The 19,595-nt window shown below is 47.5% G+C and overlaps 1 protein-coding gene across 1 annotated transcript; it reads right to left on the bottom strand.

Moving 5' to 3' along the window:
• Positions 1-4,872: 4,872 nt before the first annotated feature.
• Positions 4,873-18,251, bottom strand: PPIH (peptidylprolyl isomerase H). Its single transcript, XM_066637551.1, has 10 exons — positions 17,985-18,251; positions 17,842-17,906; positions 15,383-15,406; positions 14,846-14,890; positions 13,651-13,693; positions 10,157-10,249; positions 8,561-8,648; positions 7,321-7,361; positions 5,582-5,664; positions 4,873-4,994 (listed from the first exon to the last, which is right to left on the bottom strand). Exons 1-9 carry the CDS (start codon positions 18,048-18,050, stop codon positions 5,596-5,598), a joined length of 534 nt encoding a protein of 177 aa, XP_066493648.1. The 5' UTR covers positions 18,051-18,251; the 3' UTR covers positions 4,873-4,994; positions 5,582-5,595.
• Positions 18,252-19,595: the final 1,344 nt, after the last annotated feature.

The following is a 19,595-nucleotide window of genomic DNA, read 5'->3' as shown; positions in this document are numbered from 1 at the left end:
ATTTATTCAAGATTACACAGCAAGCTTTTGGCTGGAACAGGATTTGAATGAGGTGTGCCAAGGTCGCAGCACCACTGGTCTCCATACCTGAAAGTGTTTGGTGTTTTGTTTTATTAGCAATTCTTATCCACTATTAATCCATCCCACTTCAATTTTTAAGGGCTATTTCTACTGACTGAATTCACTTGGGCAGAGTAGCCAATTATAATCCCAAATTAGTTCACACAGAATCACTCCTGTTTTTGCTTGGACCACTGGTTCCCAGCCTGTGGTCTGTGAGACTATGAGAAGTGGTCCATGAGATCTCAGGAAAAAAAATCACCTTCATCACTTCAAGCATCTTGCCAAGCTAGCACACCATGAGCACACCACCAGAGCGGGTGGAGAACAGACTGTCTATAGCTGTCAATGAAGTGTCAGCTGCAGCTATGAGCAGTCCATTCTCTGCCATCTCTAGTCTATGGGGGGGGGGCACTCATTTGGTGGATGCTTCCCTACGGACCACCGGAAACAGCAGACCACCTGCAGCCACAGCTGGCAACAAAAGCAGCAACCCAGAAACCTCTATAAATAATCTCTAATAAATATTATCTAATTATTACAAATTTAATTGCATTTTTTGTGTGTGGGGGTGTGGTGTGGTCCACAGTAATTCCAATTTTTGCCTCAGTGGTCCATGAGCCCCTAAAGATTGGGCACCAGTGGCTTAAACCATGTGGTGCTCCTCTTCAACCCTACAGTGGCTCTCCATCCAAGCTACTAGTCCCTATCAGGGCCAGCCCATCCATGAGGCCAGCTGAAGTGATAGACAGCAATTGGAAGGGGGATGCCCGTGGATGTCTGCCTACTTGCCTCCACTGCTCTTTCAGAGAGGAAGAAGAAAGGTGAAGGGAAGGAGAGTTCCTAGTTAGTACACTGGAGAGTGGGAGTAATTGAGATGGCACAGCATCAAATAAAGGGGGGATTTGGCATGCTGCCTCCAGAGGACTTTGGCCAGCCCCTTTATCTTCTAGAGTCTCCATGGCTTCCCCACTGTCTTCATCCTTATTCCTCATTATATGATTGCCAGTGATCTTCATTCCTTCAGCTTTACTACCCTGATTTCAAGTTCTGCTTTTCTACATGACTCTTCTCAAGATCTCCTACGCCTGCTACTCACCACCTAAGTGAAAATCTCAAACAGGTGGAGTACTTTCCCTACAAGGACAAGCTAAATTATTTGGAGCTTTTGAGTTGAATTTAAATATGGAAGCTAAGGTTGCAATCCTAAACTAGGATTATCCTAATACTAGGGAGTAATACTAATACTAGTATTAGGAATCCTAATACTAGGGAGTAAGCCCAATTGAACAAAATTATTTACTTCTAAGAAAACATATAGGATTGCACTGTGTGTGTGTGTGTGTGTGTGTGTGTGTGTGTGAGACAGGGAGGGCAATGACACATGGTTTGGAGAAAGTGGACAGTGACAAGTTTGTCTTCCTTGTCTATAATACTTCCTTGTTACAAATGTTATTGCTTACAGCTCTCATAAGGGAACCTTTGAAAAACATCCAATGGAAGTGATGTGTGGAAAAGCCAGACCAGAGAGAGCAAGTGCTTCCTCGCAAAATTAATTTATGGAATGTGCTGTCACATGCTGAGATATGGTGATGGCTGTTGGTCTGCATAGCTTCAACAAAGGATTTGGAAAATTCACAGAAAGCAGCAGGCCTGGCAGTGACTATAAATCATGATAGATGAAGCCTCCACATTCATAAGCAGACTACTTCCAAATACCAGCTGCTGGGAAGCAGTGATGAGAGAGGACGGTGGCCTTCCTCTCCTGCCTATGGGCTTCCTAGAGGCACCTGCTTGGCCACTGTAGGAAACAGAATGCAAGACTAGACAGGCTGTCATCTTTAGCTTCAACCCCTTAGACATCACCCCCATGAAATGAAGCCTAAGGCTGCACCACTATGCACTTTCTTGGAAGTCAGCCCCATTGGATACAGTGGAACCTGCATCGTTCCATTGGAGTAGTGGAAGAAGTGGAGTAGTGATACCTAAGGGCCCAATCCTATCCAATTTTTCAGTGCTGGTGCTGCTGTGCCTATGGGGTATGCACTGCTTCCTGTGTTGGGGATGCAGTCACAGATGCCTCCTTAAGGTTTGGGAACATTTATTCCCTTACCCTGGGGCTGTACTGCAGTTGCACTGGGGCTGGAAAGTTGGATAGGATTGGGCTGTAAGATGACACTATACATCTGTGCAACCAGCAACACTTCCCTCTCCTCTCAACTCAGGTCTCTGTCTCCAAGAGTCTGAGAACCTTCCTTTTTTGCTGACACTATTCTACAAAGTCCATGGATGCTGATGGTGTTCTATAAATAGGAAGAACAGAAGAACTGATTGGGGGTTGCTCAGTTCTGCTAAGATATCCTATATATTAAGTGATTTCTCAATGGAGAATGTTAATCGGATGGTAGCCTTGCAGCAGGAAATGGAGCTGCTTAGAAGGAAATTTGGTTGAATAGGTTATTGCTTATTACTTTTTTTCTCCTGTGTTATATATGCCAATAAAAGATTCTGAAAACAGGAGTGTAAAGTTAGAGGAACACAGGAGCTAAGAGTACACAAGCCCTTCCTTTTGCCCTGGCGAGCTGCAATAAAACACATATCGAAATGGGCAAGAGTGGTGATGGAGCGTGGCTGGGGTTACTGGAGAATGAAAAGCAGCCTTCCCAAGCAGGAAGAGGGAGACTTTGAAGAGGTGACTGTGTGGTTCTGGCCCAAGATCTCCTGGCATGGGACGCAATGTTCTAGCTCACTACTCTTCTCTCACTCATACTTCCTTTTCCATCCCATTCAAATCCAGAGCGTGGGAAGCAGCTTGTGGAGGCTGTTCTGAGGTGACCACCTTGGTCAGCCTCACCTAGGGGTCACCACTGTGCAACTGACAAGATCACTTCCAGGGGGCACCTGTCTCATGCCAAGAGGTTATAGGTAATCTTTGACCTACAGAACCTATATCTTATGTTCATTTCCCCAGAAGTAAGGTCCTTGATTGCGCTTCTCAACCAGTGTGCATAAGGTCAGGCTGGATGGCTGTTGCCGTACACACACCAGAAAGTCTCACTAAAAGCCAGGGCTGCTTCAGTATCATCATGCCAAGTACTGTCACATCCCTCCTTGAGACAAGGAAAACAGGACACCTGCCTGGCCCTCCTGCTTATAGATTTTCTTGGTTTTATTGTGTTCGCCCTTGTAACAATTCTCTCAATTAAAGCAATAGCTCTCTTTCACAGATGGAATCTGCCACTAAGTTGCCAACTGGCGCATGAGGGTCTGGACCTGCCTCTATGACATCCATGACCAAAGTTGGCTTGAGCTTTGAGAGTTCCACTCTCTGCTTATTAGAACCAACATGACTGCCTGGATTCTGGAGGCGAGGCCTGGCCTGACAGAGGTCATCCTTATCTTTAGGGAAAGGAAAGCAACACATTCATGGGGGAGGACTATCAGAATCTACAGAGAACCTCCATGTTCAGGGACAGTATACATTGAATGCAAGTTGCTGGGGGCTAGAGTGGGAGACGGCTATTCTCTTCCTGTTCCAGCAGAGTTCTTTTTATGCTTACATGCTGAAAGCCCTTAAGAATGCACACAGCTTTCACTGAGTCTCTTGGGATGTTGAGACTTGAGAGTAGATCATCCATCCTTCAAGCACAGCAAGGATAGTGGAAAAGGAAACCCATTGTCTTCACACAGGCTGGAAGGAATACAGGAGGAGCTTGGGCTGCTCCTGCCGAACCCAGCAAGTTTTACTCCCTTACAGCTGCAAGGGAGACAGGCTGTCACATGATATGGAGACATCTTATTACCATGAGCCTTGAGAAGGCTCTGGGCTGTATCTGGAACTCAGTGAGGTCTGACACTTTGGGAGGGCCAGGACTGATCAGAGGCAGGACCCTCTCATTAGAAGGACACTGTCTGAGCTGACACACTCCATGAAGAACTGCCTTCAGGCAAGGAAATATCCAACCTACAAGAGAGGTGACTTTTTTTTTTTCTTCCTCGTAGGCTGTTGCTGCACAGTAAATGACTTGCAAATAGTACAGTGAAGATACACAGGCTAGGAAAACCGCTTGCACACCAGTCACTATTGGGGAGGCAGTGGTAAGACTGCACTGTGATCTGTTGAACATGGATTACTCAGGAGGGGACCCCTTGAGATCCTTCTGCCATCTGCAAAGAGGTAGTTTGGATTTCCTGCCGTTTCTTTCCCCATTTGAAAACTAGCAGGGAGGAAGACAAAGAGGTCACTTTTTCTTTAATTCCAAGACAGCTGCAGTCTTAAGCATGCTCAGTGGAGTGTAAATCCCACTGCAAACCCTGGACCTTGTTTCTGAGTAAATAGGAGAGCAGCAGTAAATTATTTTGTTCCTATCTGTGCTCTCACACTCTGCTTTATTGCCAGTTTTCTGAGCCAACTGTTTTATTAGCCACTTGACTGAAATGCCTTTGACAAATAAATTTTTTTCTTGCCATACACAAGGGGAAAAAATTCATGCTGTATTGCAGTGCTTATCTTTTTCTGTGATGACTAGAACTAGCCCTCTCCACATCCATATTAATGTCTGTTTTTGTACTTAAGTTATAGGACATTGGGTCAGGCCGGGTTTTTCCTCAGCCTCCCACACAGGTTCTTCTCTCTGTGGGAAAACCAGGGATAATCCTAGGCCAAAAGACAAATTGTCAAGTTACTGCATAGGAAGCCAAAAAGGTCAATTTGGGTAATTCTCTGGGTTGACTTTGCTGATGTCACAAGACGCAGGCCTAGTGGACTCTTCCCACTTACTGGTTCTGTGAGGATGCTAATGGAACAGACACTTAAACAAAACCTTTTATTTGCAATGGCAAAATAATAAAACAATTGGAATGCAGGGTGAAGGAGCACTGGAGAAGTGAGAACAGAGGAGCTGGTGGGTGGTCCAAGGCAGAGAGAAGCTAACCTGGAATTAGGAAGAGGCATGAATGAGACAGAACGCCCTGGCTCAACCAGCATACACATCTGCTACATGGCTGATGTTGCCCTTGTTTAAATAGATCATGGGTGCATCCTGGTTCTTTCCCAACTCCTGCAGGAGCCAATGCTGGGACACAACTCTTGAGTTACAAGTGGGTGTGACAGCAGCCAGCATGGTCAGTGTGAACAACAAGCCGCTCACACACACAGCCAGCAAAATGGCAGACGTGAATGCTTGCCATAGTGGGAGGGCTGTGCATCACCCATGTTAAAAATTGGCATTAGGCCCCATATAGAAGCCACATTCTGTAACCTGCAATACGTGATGCAAACTTGCAAACTTTCCATTACTTTGCAGTATATTTTTCTGCAATTTTTGTTCTATATAGAGCAACAGGTTGAACATATGTGGAATCACTGTCATATAGTCATTGCCCCCCCCCCCCCCAAACCCACCCCTACTACTGGTCTTCTCTGTTGCTCCATGCTCTAGTTTCTGCAACCCTTCCCCTCCCAAGGTCTAGAATTGTCCCACCAGGCTTCTCTCACCAAAAGGATGAAGGTGGTACATACCTGAGGGCCTCTCCCTACATCTCACCACACTGGGCTATCACCACTGGCAGCTTGGGCTTGTTATTTGGACCGGTAGGCACATTCTGGAAAAGGGAGATCATGGGTTAGTGTCAGTCCCTGGGAAGAGCTGGGCTAATCCTGCTCAGCTCCCCAGATGCAGACTGGGAGTGGTGGCCTGCAACATCCATCTTCAACTCTTTGGGTTTTTGGATGCAATGCCCTGGTCATGCACAAGCCACATGTGCTCCATCACTGGGATGTCCTTTATGGCTACATGACCCTGTTTAATGAGAGCCTGACTGACTGTCTCATAAAGCTTGTATTCTCCAGACATACAAAGCTGGAGAAAATTGCATCGTGGGTGACAAAATACACCTTCAACCCTTGGACCCCAAATCCAGAAGATACAGAAGTCAGCTTTCCTCACACAGTTTCAGAACATTGTCAAAAGCTCAAACTGCACCCTTGGACAAAACCTTTCTCATTTCACACAAAGAAGTAAAAACACTGTGCAATGACAGAGGCTCTCCGCAATGTTCAGGAGAACATTGGTGAGCTCCACTCTCTAAAGACAACCCCCTCCCCATGATCACATGTTGCACTTACTTGGAGAAAGGGGATCCCCATGATGATTGGGGCACTGGGCACTCAGTGCTCCTAATCACCAGAGGATTCCCCAAATGCAGCATTTGTCTGCAGACTAATGCTGAAGCATGGTGGGCAGCATTTTATTTCCTGACCTATTTCAAAACCTCTCTCCTCCTCATTGGGCAGTACCCACAATGATTTAACACTCTTTCTCTACATATTAGTAGAATACAAATGAGAGGGTTGGGACAGTATGTCTGCCTGGCTTCTTCTCCCTGCCCTCCTCTTCACAAGACAACTAGTGTTTCTCTGTGGGGAGGAGAAGGGGCATCACACAGCTTTAAAAAAGCACCAGCAGGTGGAAGTGGGTGATGGTGAGGCCTTTTTGCCTTGCTGGATTTTCCTTCTCTGCCTCCTTACAAGGAAGCTCACAGATCAAAATGGGTGCAGAGCATGGCTTGGCAGCACGTTGTGAAACAATGGAGACTCTCCACGATTTCATAACATCTACAAAGTTGATAATGATGGGGCTAAGAATGAACGAGCAGGAAGGAAATTGCATGGCAATTTGGATCAAATGATTTGAAAAATGTGGCCCTCAGTAATGTTGCCAGTATCCACCATTATATACTTTTTCTGCCTTTCATGTCTCAGAGGGAGGAATTTAGGGGTACTTTCTCACCCACAAGTGCTGGCATCTGTAATAAATGGATTGATCAAATGGTCTAAAAGGCAGAAGAACACAAGAGCTGTTTCCCACAGTGGCCAATTAGATGCATCAGAGAAGTACAGAAGCAACAGTACTCTTTCTAGTAAGCCCCGTGCTACTTTTAACATTGAGGCTCCAACAACACTAAGCTATTGACAGACCTCTTCTTCATAAATTGATCTAATCCCTTCTGAAGTCATCTATGCTTGTAATAATCACAACCACATAAGACATGGGGGACTGCCTGAAACCAGTATGTCTCAGGTGGTCTTCAGCAATCCCTATGTTACCATGCTATGCCCTGCCACAATGAGGGCTAGAACCTTGATTAGAAAGTCAAAACTCCTCAATTTCCAAAGTGTGTGTCATAAATCAGGTCACATGCTAGCCTGCTGAACCCACAAATGGATAAAATAATCACAGCCCCAACCGAGATACTTACTTCAATTTTTCTCATGACGAGTAGCCCATCAATTATTTTACCTGCCAGGTTAAAGAAAACTACCATGTGATTTTAGCAATTTTTGAGAGAATCAGAACATGAAAATTAAGGTCAAATTGCTGAGAGGAAATACAAGAGGAAGGAGTGAATTGGTGCAAATGCGTGGCTTCTTTTGGGGCAAGGAATGGGAATGAGAAACGTGTGACTGTTTACCCTGCCTTTATCCCTTCCCCCATTTCCTTCCCTGTCATCTCCTTTCTGTCAATACTGCACTGTAAGCCCCAAAATTCAGCAACCTGTGGAGTCACAACACTGGGAAACAGAGTTGAAAGAAAAGAGATGCAGCATTTTCAGCTCAGGAGAAACCTTCAGTTCCAGGCAAAATAAATTTGTTATTATTAATAAAGCACCCAAGATGACTAGGAACTGTACAATATGTAAAACACCACCACTGAGGCCCTACAGGTTGTCATCTACATGACAATCAGAGATAAATTTATTCCAAAATAAATGTGCACATGGGAGATTGCGCTGCTTATGTTAAAATGAGACAAACAAAAATTTTAAATGATAGAAGGATGGCGGAGGCAGGTAAGGAAATTTCTTGCCATTAAAAAAGGCTTGTCCTCTCTAGCAAATAGATATCAAGAGAAAAAAAAAATCATGGAAAGATTGTCCATCTATGGCTAGACTCTTTGCCATGCCAACATTACAAGACAGGGCTCTGGGATTGAAGCTCCTAATAGTCACTAGATTTCTATATGCAAGATATCATTGCCCAAGAAAGATTCTAGGTACTAAAGAGTGTTTAAGGTTAAGAATGGAAAGATGTCTTGAGGTCTAAAAAAACTACATATCTTAAGAGACAAAACACGGACACCTTGCCAAAAAAGGTGATGATATTCATTGATTTCATAAATGAGGTGAACTTCAAAATTGGAAACTGATGGGAGCATAAAGAGGTGACAAAACATGGAATTTATTATTTATAGGAAGACACAGAATAGTGCCAAAAACTATTCCCAAAACAAAAGCCGGGCTCCAAAGAATCACACTATTGATTCTGGTTGAGGGGCTTTGAGGTTGTATTTCTCATCCATCCATCCTCCCAGCCCCTTTTGAAGCTGAAGTACTTAGTGTGTGTGGGGGGGGGGGGGAGGACTCAAACATCTGTCAAGCACTTTGGTGTGCCTGCAGTAACTCTTTGGACTTGGACCCAAGCCCAAATTTCCCTACTCACCAAACACGACATGCTTCCCATCCAGCCAGTCACACTTGGAGCATGTGATGAAGAACTGGCAGCCATTGGTGCTGGGACCACTGTTTGCCTAGCAGAAGATTCACACAAGGAGTCACAGGCAGAAAGGCACTTCTTTGGTCTCTGGGGGTCATAATCCCAGATATGCTGTGCTACAGGCATCTGGGGCTCAGAACATGCAAACAGAGCATATAACCCAAGCCCACCCCACTACATGCCAACTCCTGCTGGCATTGCACTGCTGCTTTAGATAGAAAAATGCAAGAGCTTTTAAATTCAAGGGTGCTGAAAACAAATGGGCTAGGGGACCAAAGTCCCTACCTTATGTGTGGAGGCTGTCTTGGGAACACACCCTGAATCACACAGAGAAACCATCTATGGTAGCATGAACAGTGGCTAGCTTCAGAGCACCACTCACCACTCAGTTTCAATGCACCATCCTTCCAAAACATCAGCCTCACCCAGTACTGAGGATCTCCTGAAACTCCTCCTCCTCATAGCCCCCTTCCCACATGCCACTGCTTGCCCTCCACCTCTCCCAGGCCAACGGAGTTGCCCTCAACCATCCTGTCCATTTCAGACAGTTACACCACTCATAAAAGAGCAGCCTGAGGGTAGCATTAGCTGCAGCCCAATGCCAAATATAATCAAGTTTCTCTTCCCCGTAACGCTCTCAAGAAGCTTAGGTTTAGAATAATTGCTTCCAAGCCAAGCCAACAAATTATCTTACCAAACTAATGCCAAGGATTAGGGTTTAACTTTGTAATTGGTGTGTTCCAGCCCGAGCGGCACTGCTTGGCTTTCTATGCTCAGTGTCCCCCACCAAGTCTACCCTTCCCCAACCAGAAAAGGAAATGGTGATGGAAGCAGTCTTGCAGTCTGCACACTTGAAACTGAGTGACTATCACCTCTCCTCTAAAGAGCTATGGCAGAGATTCTGAATCAGTTTGCCTTACAGGGAGCCCCAAAGTAAGGTTTGATCTGAGACACTGAAATTAGCACCATGACAAGGAGGTCTGTATGGTCAGAATTTGTGTAGTGTCTGGGTCCATTGTTGCCTGGGACAAGAAAGAAGAATAGCCCCAAGTTCAAACCCATTAACTGGGCATCCAAGACCACCTGATCATGTCAGGAAGGACGACAGTATGCTCAGGGGGATCATAAAATAGCCAATTAGATGGATGGCAACCTTCTCTAGCGTAGGTTACTTACAGTAACTTAGAATGCCTGGATGTGTTCCAACCTGGTTCCTTCAGGATGCATCTGTGTGAGGCCAGTTCCATCCACCTTCCTGAGACTGGAGAGGCGGATGGAGTCTGGAAGCTGATGCTCAGAGTAAATGCAGATACAGACATATAAGGGGAAATTATTTTGCTTTAAGCTTCACCTGTCACTTCCTGCTTGTATTTTTGCTAAGACCTTGCACTGGTGTGTGTCCCAATGTCAACTGACTTGATATTCCTTGGGTGGGAGAAAGGCGGAATACAAATTGAACAAACAAAATTCCCTGCTGCATTATTCCTTCTGCAATACAGGAAGGACAAGGGCTGGCCAAGCCCCTTTCATCTTGTAACTTACCATGGACAGCAAGCCTGGAGCCGAGTGCTTCAACTTGAAGTTCTCATCTGCAAAGGGACCCCGATAGATGCTCGCTATGCCAGTACCATCACCCTGTTTAAAGGAGGGGAGCAGGCATTCAGTTCTGCCCCACTAACAGCGCACCACACAGAGACAAGCCTAGGCCTGCTGTCCTGGGTGCAAGCTCCAGTGAACACAGTGGAGTGTACTTCTGAGTCAACAAGCCTCAAGTTGCACTATAAAACCCCTTCTTTGGGACAGTGATACATCTTTCCCTTCAACATTACAAAATAAAGGTTGTGGAGACCCAAATCAACCCACCTCTGCTTCCTGCCCCACATGTTCCCTTGCCTGACTGAGGGAGCAAGTCACAGCAGACAGGTTTCATCCACCAAGGAGCCCATCTGACTTGCTAGAGCCAATCAACCCATTATGTAGAATGAACTGGTAGAATTCTGGACTTTGTAGTACATGCTGCAGGTGAAGGGTGTGTGTGCCCTAGTTCTGAATGCTCGTGTGCTAAGCTAACACAGCACTGAGAAAAGGTTTCATTCTGTCCTTTATGTGCTAGCTCACTACGTGCAGGAAACGGGTTAACGAGAGGGGGATATCCAAAAACAGGACACACCTCCCCAAGGCATGAAGTCCACAGTCCAGAATTCCACCACCTCATGGTGCACAGGATAGCTTATCAAGATGGTGCAGGCATGACAGCATCTGGCTGACCCATGTAATTCACTGTGAACTGGGAGATAGCCTGAAGTAGTTGTGATCTTCTTCATCTTTCCTTCCCCCAACTTCAGAAAAGACTTTTGAAAAGCAACACTAGCATCGGCTCTTGGGAGTGGAGGAAATGATACAGCCTGCACCTGTCCTATGGGAGGAGATTTCTGAGGAAGGGAAGATAATGAAAGCATCCTTCTGCTTGCCTCATGATACCCCACTAACTGTTCGTCGGCTCGGTCATGTCGTGAGAATGGATGATGGCCGGATCCCAAAGGATCTCCTCTATGGAGAACTTGTGCAAGGAAAGCGCCCTACAGGTAGACCACAGCTGCGATACAAGGACATCTGCAAGAGGGATCTGAAGGCCTTAGACCTCAACAAGTGGGAAACCCTGGCCTCTGAGCGGCCCGCTTGGAGGCAGGCTGTGCAGCATGGCCTTTCCCAGTTTGAAGAGACACTTGGCCAACAGTCTGAGGCTAAGAGGCAAAGAAGGAAGGCCCATAGCCAGTGAGACAGACCAGGGACAAACTGCACTTGCTCCCAGTGTGGAAGGGATTGTCACTCCCGAATTGGCCTTTTCAGCCACACTAGACGCTGTTCCAGAACCACCTTTCAGAGCGCGATACCATAGTCTTTCGAGACTGAAGGTTGCCAACAATGGAGGACTCTCTTTGGCAGCATCTCCAGGAGGACTTGGAAAGACTACCTGTAAGCCTGGAGTTACAGCAGTGCCAAGCAACACAACATAAGATTGCTTCCTAAGTTCAACCAACAGGTGGTTAAACCAGGAAGCCAACCAGAGCCTGCGGTATATTCTGCTAAGTGGCCAGGGAGAGAAACTGGGAGGGTGGAAAGCTTGTTAATGTGACATGTCCTCAGTTGTTGTGTTCCTGGCTTTCTGCCCCATTTGTGAAATTAACTCAGAGGTTCCTCAATATGAACAACACTTGTGACCACCAATTTCATTTCTGCATTTCTGCTTTCCAAGAAAACAGCCAAGCACCAAACATGTTGCATGAAGGAAGATGACCCTGAAGGACAGGTGCCTTTCCAGGAGACTACTAAAGACTCTGCTGGCACCTTGCCAGAGGAAGGAAACCAAGGGTTGTGAGCAATGGGCAAGTGAGGTTATTCCCCATGCATCAGGTACGAGTCACATGGTGTTTCTGCAAGGCTGAAGAATTGCCCTTTATAGCAGAAATTAAACACCCACAACTGCACACTGAAAGTCACGTTGCTGCCTTCAGGGCCACATACTTCTAGCACAGTGATTCTCAAACTGTATTGCAGGGAACTCTGGGCTTGCCCAGAGGTTTCACAGCAGCTTCTCCAGGAGAAGAAGGGCCACGGGGGACAAGCTTCCCTGAAACACAGATTGTACATCATGCCTAACCTTCCCCTGAGATGTGCAGGGGAGGGGGAGCCTTGGGATCCGAGGCCAGGTTCTCAATTCACATCAGGCAATGGATCTGGCCATGTGCACTCAGGAGCAACCCAGAATCCTTTGCAACACAAAGGTCAGTCCAAAAGCATTCCCTGATGGGAGAATGTGTGAATGCCACTCCCAGAAGGGAAAGCATTCCTGGGTCTCGATCTAGTCATCCTTGTAGAGGGAGCCTATAAGGATGGCACACCCCGGCACATTCACACAAATTGCAAGCCCCAGCATAGCTAGGCATTTTACCCTCAGCTGTAACATGCATGCTTTTAAAGAAACTTCTTTCCCTTGCTGATCCTTTCCCAATCCTTCTTAGCGATTATTCCCCTTCCATCACTAATTTGGTGGCGGAATTTTTAATGGTAGCCTCTATGGCAAATACCCGGTAAAGTCGTATATATCTGCTATGTTATATTTATTATTGTCTGTTGACTTCTAATATGCCAATAAAGGTTTACCAAAGTAAGAAAGAAACTTCTTGAACAATCGGCAGCTGGCACAACACAGGACAGCTTATCAGCCCCATGAAGCCGGTTCCATGTGTGCCATCTCGCCGGATATACTTTTGTTGCTTGCTTGCATAGCTCTGCTTGATGTGCTTCCAACAAAGCCAAGCTGGTTCCCAGAGGAGAAGCATCACCTTTTGACCTTCCAAATCAGTTTCATTTCATGAGCACCAGGCACAATAGGTTTGCCCTCCCAAAGGCATTGCCCTTCCCCTCCTTCCAATCCAGTAAGGCACCTTGCAAATTGTGCAAACTGGTTCACAAAAAATCAAGAATTCCAGCTTTTTTGTTTTGTGTTTAAGGAAGGATTCTAGTTCTTATGCTATGAAAGTGCAGGTTGTTGAAGTCTCAGAAGACAAAAAGACAAGAGGATGGTCCAGAGTTGGGTGTCAGGGTCCTGCATACCTCACTACCTTTTGCCATGAGTAGCAATAAAACAATTTATTCAAAATAGGAATGACTTATGTCATTTGCAGAATTTGGGCCATCTGGGAATGGAATTTAAACATGTCTCCTATACAGCACACCCAGGCCTGAAAACTAATTTTGAGGAGTGGTGAAATTGATGGCCAAGTCCCCCACCCCAGTTTAGTGCAATGGATTGCAGGCAAAGATCCTTGCCACTGCTGTTACTCCTTATATACTCCCTGAGGCAATGGGGGAAGATCGTTGATGCTCCTTAGAGAGCCAGGCGAGAACCACTGTGAAAAACACACCCCACAGAAACTGCTTAACCCTGTGAAGATGAGCACCAAATAAAGATTCCAGAGAAGATTTCCTCTTCTCTTCAATTCAAGAAAGCAGAAGCAAAAGCAAACACCTACATTTACAAAGTCACCTCCTTGGATCATGAAATCCTTAATAACCCTTAAAGAGACAAAAAGAAAAAAACATTATGTTGTGCAATTGATCCACACAGGCCTCTTCAGTCCTTCCAGGTCAACTGAGAGGGTTGTTTCAAGCTATGGGTTCACAGAGGCGGCCATCTCTGCTGCTCATCCTCCCATACCTTGGATGTGAACAGGAAGAGGGAACAGAGCACAAGAGGGAGTATGGAGACATTCTGGTTCACTATGCTCTTCTCCCCACCCTTTTCTAATCAAGGAGGAGGAGATGGAACAGCAAGCATTTGGAGGGCTGCCTCAGGTTCCTGGAAGTCCCAGACCAGACCAGGAGACACAAAGCAGTTAATTGCTGGTGTAGGCCTTGGAAACTCCCCACTTACTGCTTATCATTTAATGGCCTTGCAACCAGCCCCCACTAGCTAGCTGCTGTCAGCTGGAAGCATCTCAGTCCAGCTGACACTTTAGGTCAAAATAAAAAACAGTTTTCCACCATCAAAGAGGCAGAAGCCATTTGCTTGCAGTTTTCATGGCTGTGCCAAGAGCAATAATTCCCAAGACTCTGACTGGAGACAGGCAGAAGTAAGGACTTCTTGCACAAATATCATCATTTGTGGAACTTACAGCCACAACACGTGGATGGTTTAGAGGATTTTAAGGGAACACGCTCATGCAGTAGGCAGTCTAACAATACAAAATAGAACCTCCACATTCAAAGAGTCTATGTGAATATGAACCTCTGGGGATGCCTATTGCCCTCCAGTCCTGCTGGGCTTCCCATAGGCAACTGTGGTAAGCAGGATGCTGGACTAGATGGATGCATCTTGAGCTGACCAATTTGGTTTTGGCTATCACAACTAACATATGCCATTCTCCTTAACAAAGATAAAAATGCAGAGGGAAGGTGGAGAGTAACCATGCCAGTATCCCTTTTTGCATCTGGGGAAGTGCTTCCTGAACTTCAGTGTTTCTCCACCCTGCACAGGAAGAGAACTGGGACCGGAATAGCATTTTCTCTGCTGATTTACAGCATAACTCCAGCCACGGATGTAGTTTCACTCAGCGTGGAATCTGCACCTCATGTGCCGCCGGTGCAAAGACAACCTTAGCTTAAGAACTGCAGGAACACAGTGCCTCACCAGGTAGCTTCATCACAGAATCTGACAAGCAACAGTACCTGTGAAAAGTGCTGCCTTTGTAGCCAATAGGGACGCCATCTTTCCTACAATGAAGAAAAATGGATGTTGAGGACTGACACAATCCCGATATCATACTCTGCTATTTTTTGCAGCTCCCACTACCCTTCCTTTCTTGACTTCACTGAGACTTTATTAAGACCCTTTGGAACTGTCTTCTTTGCGCTAAGTAAAACACATGGAGAACGTCTTGTGTGGAAGTAATATATAAATGTTTGCTTTAGTTTATTCAGACAAAACATGGGCAGTTGGGCAAGCCCCTATTCTACAGTCTTCTTGATACCTTTGGCCTTTCTAACTCTGATCTGCACATCCCACATGACATGCAAGAGAATTTGCTCTGCAATCTTTCGCTGGCATTGATCAGGCTTCCTAGACTCAATGTCAGTCCACACAGAGAGCTCAAACTGAAGAAGTTTACTAAAGGGCCTAATCTGGGACAAGTTGACGCAAGAGGAAATTAACACAGTATTTGCAAACATTTGCCTACTTCTTGAGAGATAATGAAGCCAACATACCTGAATTCACCTGTACAAAACTGCCTGAAAAAAAGAAGACAACTGGGAGTTAAATTCACTTGGAGAGGTGCTAAATTTTAGGGCTGCAGATTAAGTGCTTTAAATATTTTAAGAACACTAAGGGCAGCTGCTCGAGAATTCAGAGGGAAGTTTTAAATCATGTTTGTGGAGTAATGACTAACACCCTAAAAGGGCGTCATGGCAAATAAGAACATAAGAACAGCCCCACTGGATCAGGCCATAGGCCCATCTAGTCCAGCTTCCTGTATCTCACAGCGGCCCACCAAATGCCCAGGGAGCACACCAGATAACAAGAGACCTCATCCTGGTGCCCTCCCCTACATCTGGCATTCTGACTTAACCCATTCCTAAAATCAGGAGGTTGCGCATACTCATCATGGCTTGTACCCCATAATGGATTTTTCCTCCAGAAACTCGTCCAATCCCCTTTTAAAGGCGTCTAGGCTAGACGCCAGCACCACATCCTATGGCAAGGAGTTCCACAGACCGACCACACGCTGAGTAAAGAAATATTTTCTTTTGTCTGTCCTAACCCGCCCAACACTCAATTTTAGTGGATGTCCCCTGGTTCTGGTATTATGTGAGAGTGTAAAGAGCATCTCCCTATCCACTCTGTCCATCCCCTGCATAATTTTGTATGTCTCAATCATGTCCCCCCTCAAGCGTCTCTTTTCTAGGCTGAAGAGGCCCAAACACCGTAGCCTTTCCTCATAAGGAAGGTGCCCCAGCCCCGTAATCATCTTAGTCGCTCTCTTTTGCACCTTTTCCATTTCCACTATGTCTTTTTTGAGATGCGGCGACCAGAACTGGACACAATACTCCAGGTGCGGCCTTACCATAGTTTTGTACAACGGCATTATAATACTAGCCATTTTGTTCTCAATACCCTTCCTAATGATCCCAAGCATAGAATTGGCCTTCTTCACTGCCGCCGCACATTGGGTCGACACTTTCATCGACCTGTCCACCACCACCCCAAGATCTCTCTCCTGATCTGTCACAGACAGCTCAGAACCCATCAGCCTATATCTAAAGTTTTGATTTTTTGCCCCAATGTGCATGACTTTACACTTACTGACATTGAAGCGCATCTGCCATTTTGCTGCCCATTCTGCCAGTCTGGAGAGATCCTTCTGGAGCTCCTCACAATCACTTCTGGTCTTTACCACTCGGAAAAGTTTGGTGTCGTCTGCAAACTTAGCCACTTCACTGCTCAACCCTGTCTCCAGGTCATTTATGAAGAGGTTGAAAAGCACCGGTCCCAGGACAGATCCTTGGGGCACACCGCTTTCAAGTGTGCCATAGGCCATAGGCAAGTCCACTGCTGGGCACGAAATTGTTTCTAAGTGGTGGCACAGTCTAAAACTAGATGAGGTGATGTCAACCCCCCTCCCTATGCTTTGAGATACATAGCTAAGGAAAAAGAGGAGCACTTTCCTTTTGCCCTCCTTCATGTGCTCCTCTATTTCATCCCTGAAGATGCTTTCCAACTGAGAGAGGCAGAGAAGTGTACAAGGAAGCCAACGAATGCCCCATTCCACCTCCACTCCTTCAAGGCTTTCCACCTGAGAAGGCACGTGACACACCAAGGACAGAGGATCTTTTTCTCACAAAAGTTTCACGGACCAAGCATCAACTACAGTGGTGATGGTGTGGGGGTGGGGGGAGGTGCTGTAAACCTTCAGGAGTCCAGATTCACCTAAGGGGCTGCCAACCTCCAATTAAATCCAACCCTAAAGGCAGGAAAGACAAGTTGCTTTCCTACAACAGTAGTTCTTTGAGTGTTCTCTGAAGACAAGCGTAGTGCAAGTCTGCATGTGCACAGAGCAACCTTTTCATCTCTGGGAAGGAGCAACCTCCACTGCAAGCAAGTCCGCATAAAACACAGGGAAATACTTGGCTGTGGGGTGGGAAGTTCCTCAACTGAGGTTTGTTGCCGCTGCGCCACAGATGTGCCAACAGGCACGTGCATCACGGCACACTGAAGGCAGGTGGAGAGTGAGCCAGTCCAACTCTGCGCAAGGGCTGAGAGTGCTCGGGCACCTCCCACGGCGGTGGCGCTGCCTTCCGAAAGCCTCCGGTGGGGAAGCTCTGCCTCACCTGCCTCCCCACCCACCGCTCCCCCTGCTGCAGAGGAACAAGGGCACTCCCCGAGGCAAGAGCCTCAGTCGGACTCACGAAAGAGCCGGCCCTGTCCTCAGGACCCTCTGCTTGGGGCAAGACCTGGAGGGCCCTCCCAGGCTCCTGGCCCATTCACTCCCTCACAGCCCCAGGAGAGCCCCTTCCTCACCCCCCTCCCCTTCTGCAGAGCCCCAGCTGGGGCCGTTCTAGCGCTTCCAAGCTCTATGACGCTAACGGCCACTCAGGGCTGTCAGGGGCCGGAAGTAAGCCACCTGGGTCCGCTCTAGGCACGGGTTCTATGGTGCAAGGCCGCCTACCTGAAGTTCTCCGCCGTCTTGGGCACCACGTCGGCGAAGAGTTCCACCTTCATGCGGCCGACCTCCTGAGCAGGGGCAAAGCGTCAGAACGGCCGGCCGACCTCCCCCCCAAGCTCGCCCGCCAGCCTCCTCCCCGGGCCTACCTGGCCGCCTATCGTGACGTCGAAGAACACCACGGGGTTGTTAGGGTTCGAAGCCAGCACCGCCATGGCGACCAACTCCCACCCAGAAGCGGAAGCCCCCAAACGCGCGGCAATGCGTCGCTTCCGGTTTCCACCAGGCGCCGTTTTATTCTTTGAAATAACACATTCCTTCGTCTTCAGCTCCCAAAACACTCCGTTGTTACAACCATTGTTGTTTTGTTTCAAAAGGCGTAAAGAAGCGCCTCCTCACATCGCGCTTCCGGTTCCTTGACGGGTACTACCGGTTTCTTCGCCGGCTTTTCCCCGCTCTACACAAAGGAGGCGGTTAATGATAGAATCGGGGGGAGAGACCGGCATCCAGGGAGCCACCATTCTAACCATGTGTAGGACGCTCTAGAATTCCCCTTACTCTATGGTTGGGCGCTTCCATCTGTATGGATGGGGGGAGATTAGGCCTTGACTTAGTTGCTCCCTCGGCGGGGGCAGCTAGGAGTGAACTGATGACACGTGGGGTCTTCGTTTCTTTTGCAGCTGGCTTAGAGAAGCAGGGCCCCTCTAAGTCACGGAGGCTCTTTGGCTGAGTAGCTTTACCGGCTCCCCCCCTGCTATTTCCACTGTAGGACTGAAGGCGAGGGCGGCCATCTTAAGTGTGGGCATGAAGCATGCTTGTCACGTGTCCAACCTCAGGCAGGCAGCTTCTTTCAGCACTAGTATTGGCTGCTGATGCTGGGCAGTGAGCTTCTCTGGCCTTATGCTGGCTGCAGTCCTAGCCCCACTTACCTGGGAGTAAGCACCATTGACTAAAATGGGGTTTACTTCTGAGTTGACATGGATAAGATTGGGTTTTCTGGCTCTTCGTCCTCCTCCTCCTTGCTCAGCACCGCCAACACTGACGTGCGGTGGGTGGGGAGGCAGGTGAGGCAGAGCCTCCCCACCAGAGTCCTTCGATAAGCGCGGCCGCTGTGGGAGGCACCCAAACACCCACCACCCACATGCAACGCGTGTGCTTGGGTGGGTGCTTGGGTGCCTCCCACGGCGGTGGCGCTTTTCGAAGGACTCCAGTGGGGAGGCTCTGCCTCACCTGCCTCCCCACCCACCGCACGTCCCTACCTGCCACCTACCTGCACATGTATTTGAGTCAATGGACTGTAGCCCATACATGTTGCCAGTATAATTGTGTTAGATTTCCAGGTGACCCAGTCTTTTTGTTCTCCTAATCATTGGCAGACCATCTGGAAGCAGTCCCCTTCTTGTAGCAGCTTCTGTGACAGAGATGGAAGGAAACCACCTCTCTTGACTCTTCCCTTGCAGACCTTGGGCGTCGTGGGCACCAGGCTGTAGATATATAGATGACACACTGCGCGAGGACAGAGGGTCTGACTTGGCATAAGGCAGCTTCCTATATTAAGCCCAGGGCCAGCAGCAACAGCAGGCATTGTTGCTCACACCAGCCCCACTCCACACTTGCAAGCGCCCTGCTGCATGACAAGAAATGTCTCACAAAATGGCTGCTCTTGCCTTCGGTCCTATGAAAGCATGGTGGGTCCACAGGAGATAGTGTGGGTAGACCTCAAAAGGCCAGGGAGAATGGTCACCACCCTGGGATGTGGG

The sequence above is a fragment of the Tiliqua scincoides genome, chromosome 9, assembly GCF_035046505.1.
Source record: "Tiliqua scincoides isolate rTilSci1 chromosome 9, rTilSci1.hap2, whole genome shotgun sequence".
Taxonomy (NCBI): domain Eukaryota; kingdom Metazoa; phylum Chordata; class Lepidosauria; order Squamata; family Scincidae; genus Tiliqua; species Tiliqua scincoides.
Note: the sequence above shows the minus strand (reverse complement) of the source record. Positions and strands in the feature narration are given on the sequence as shown.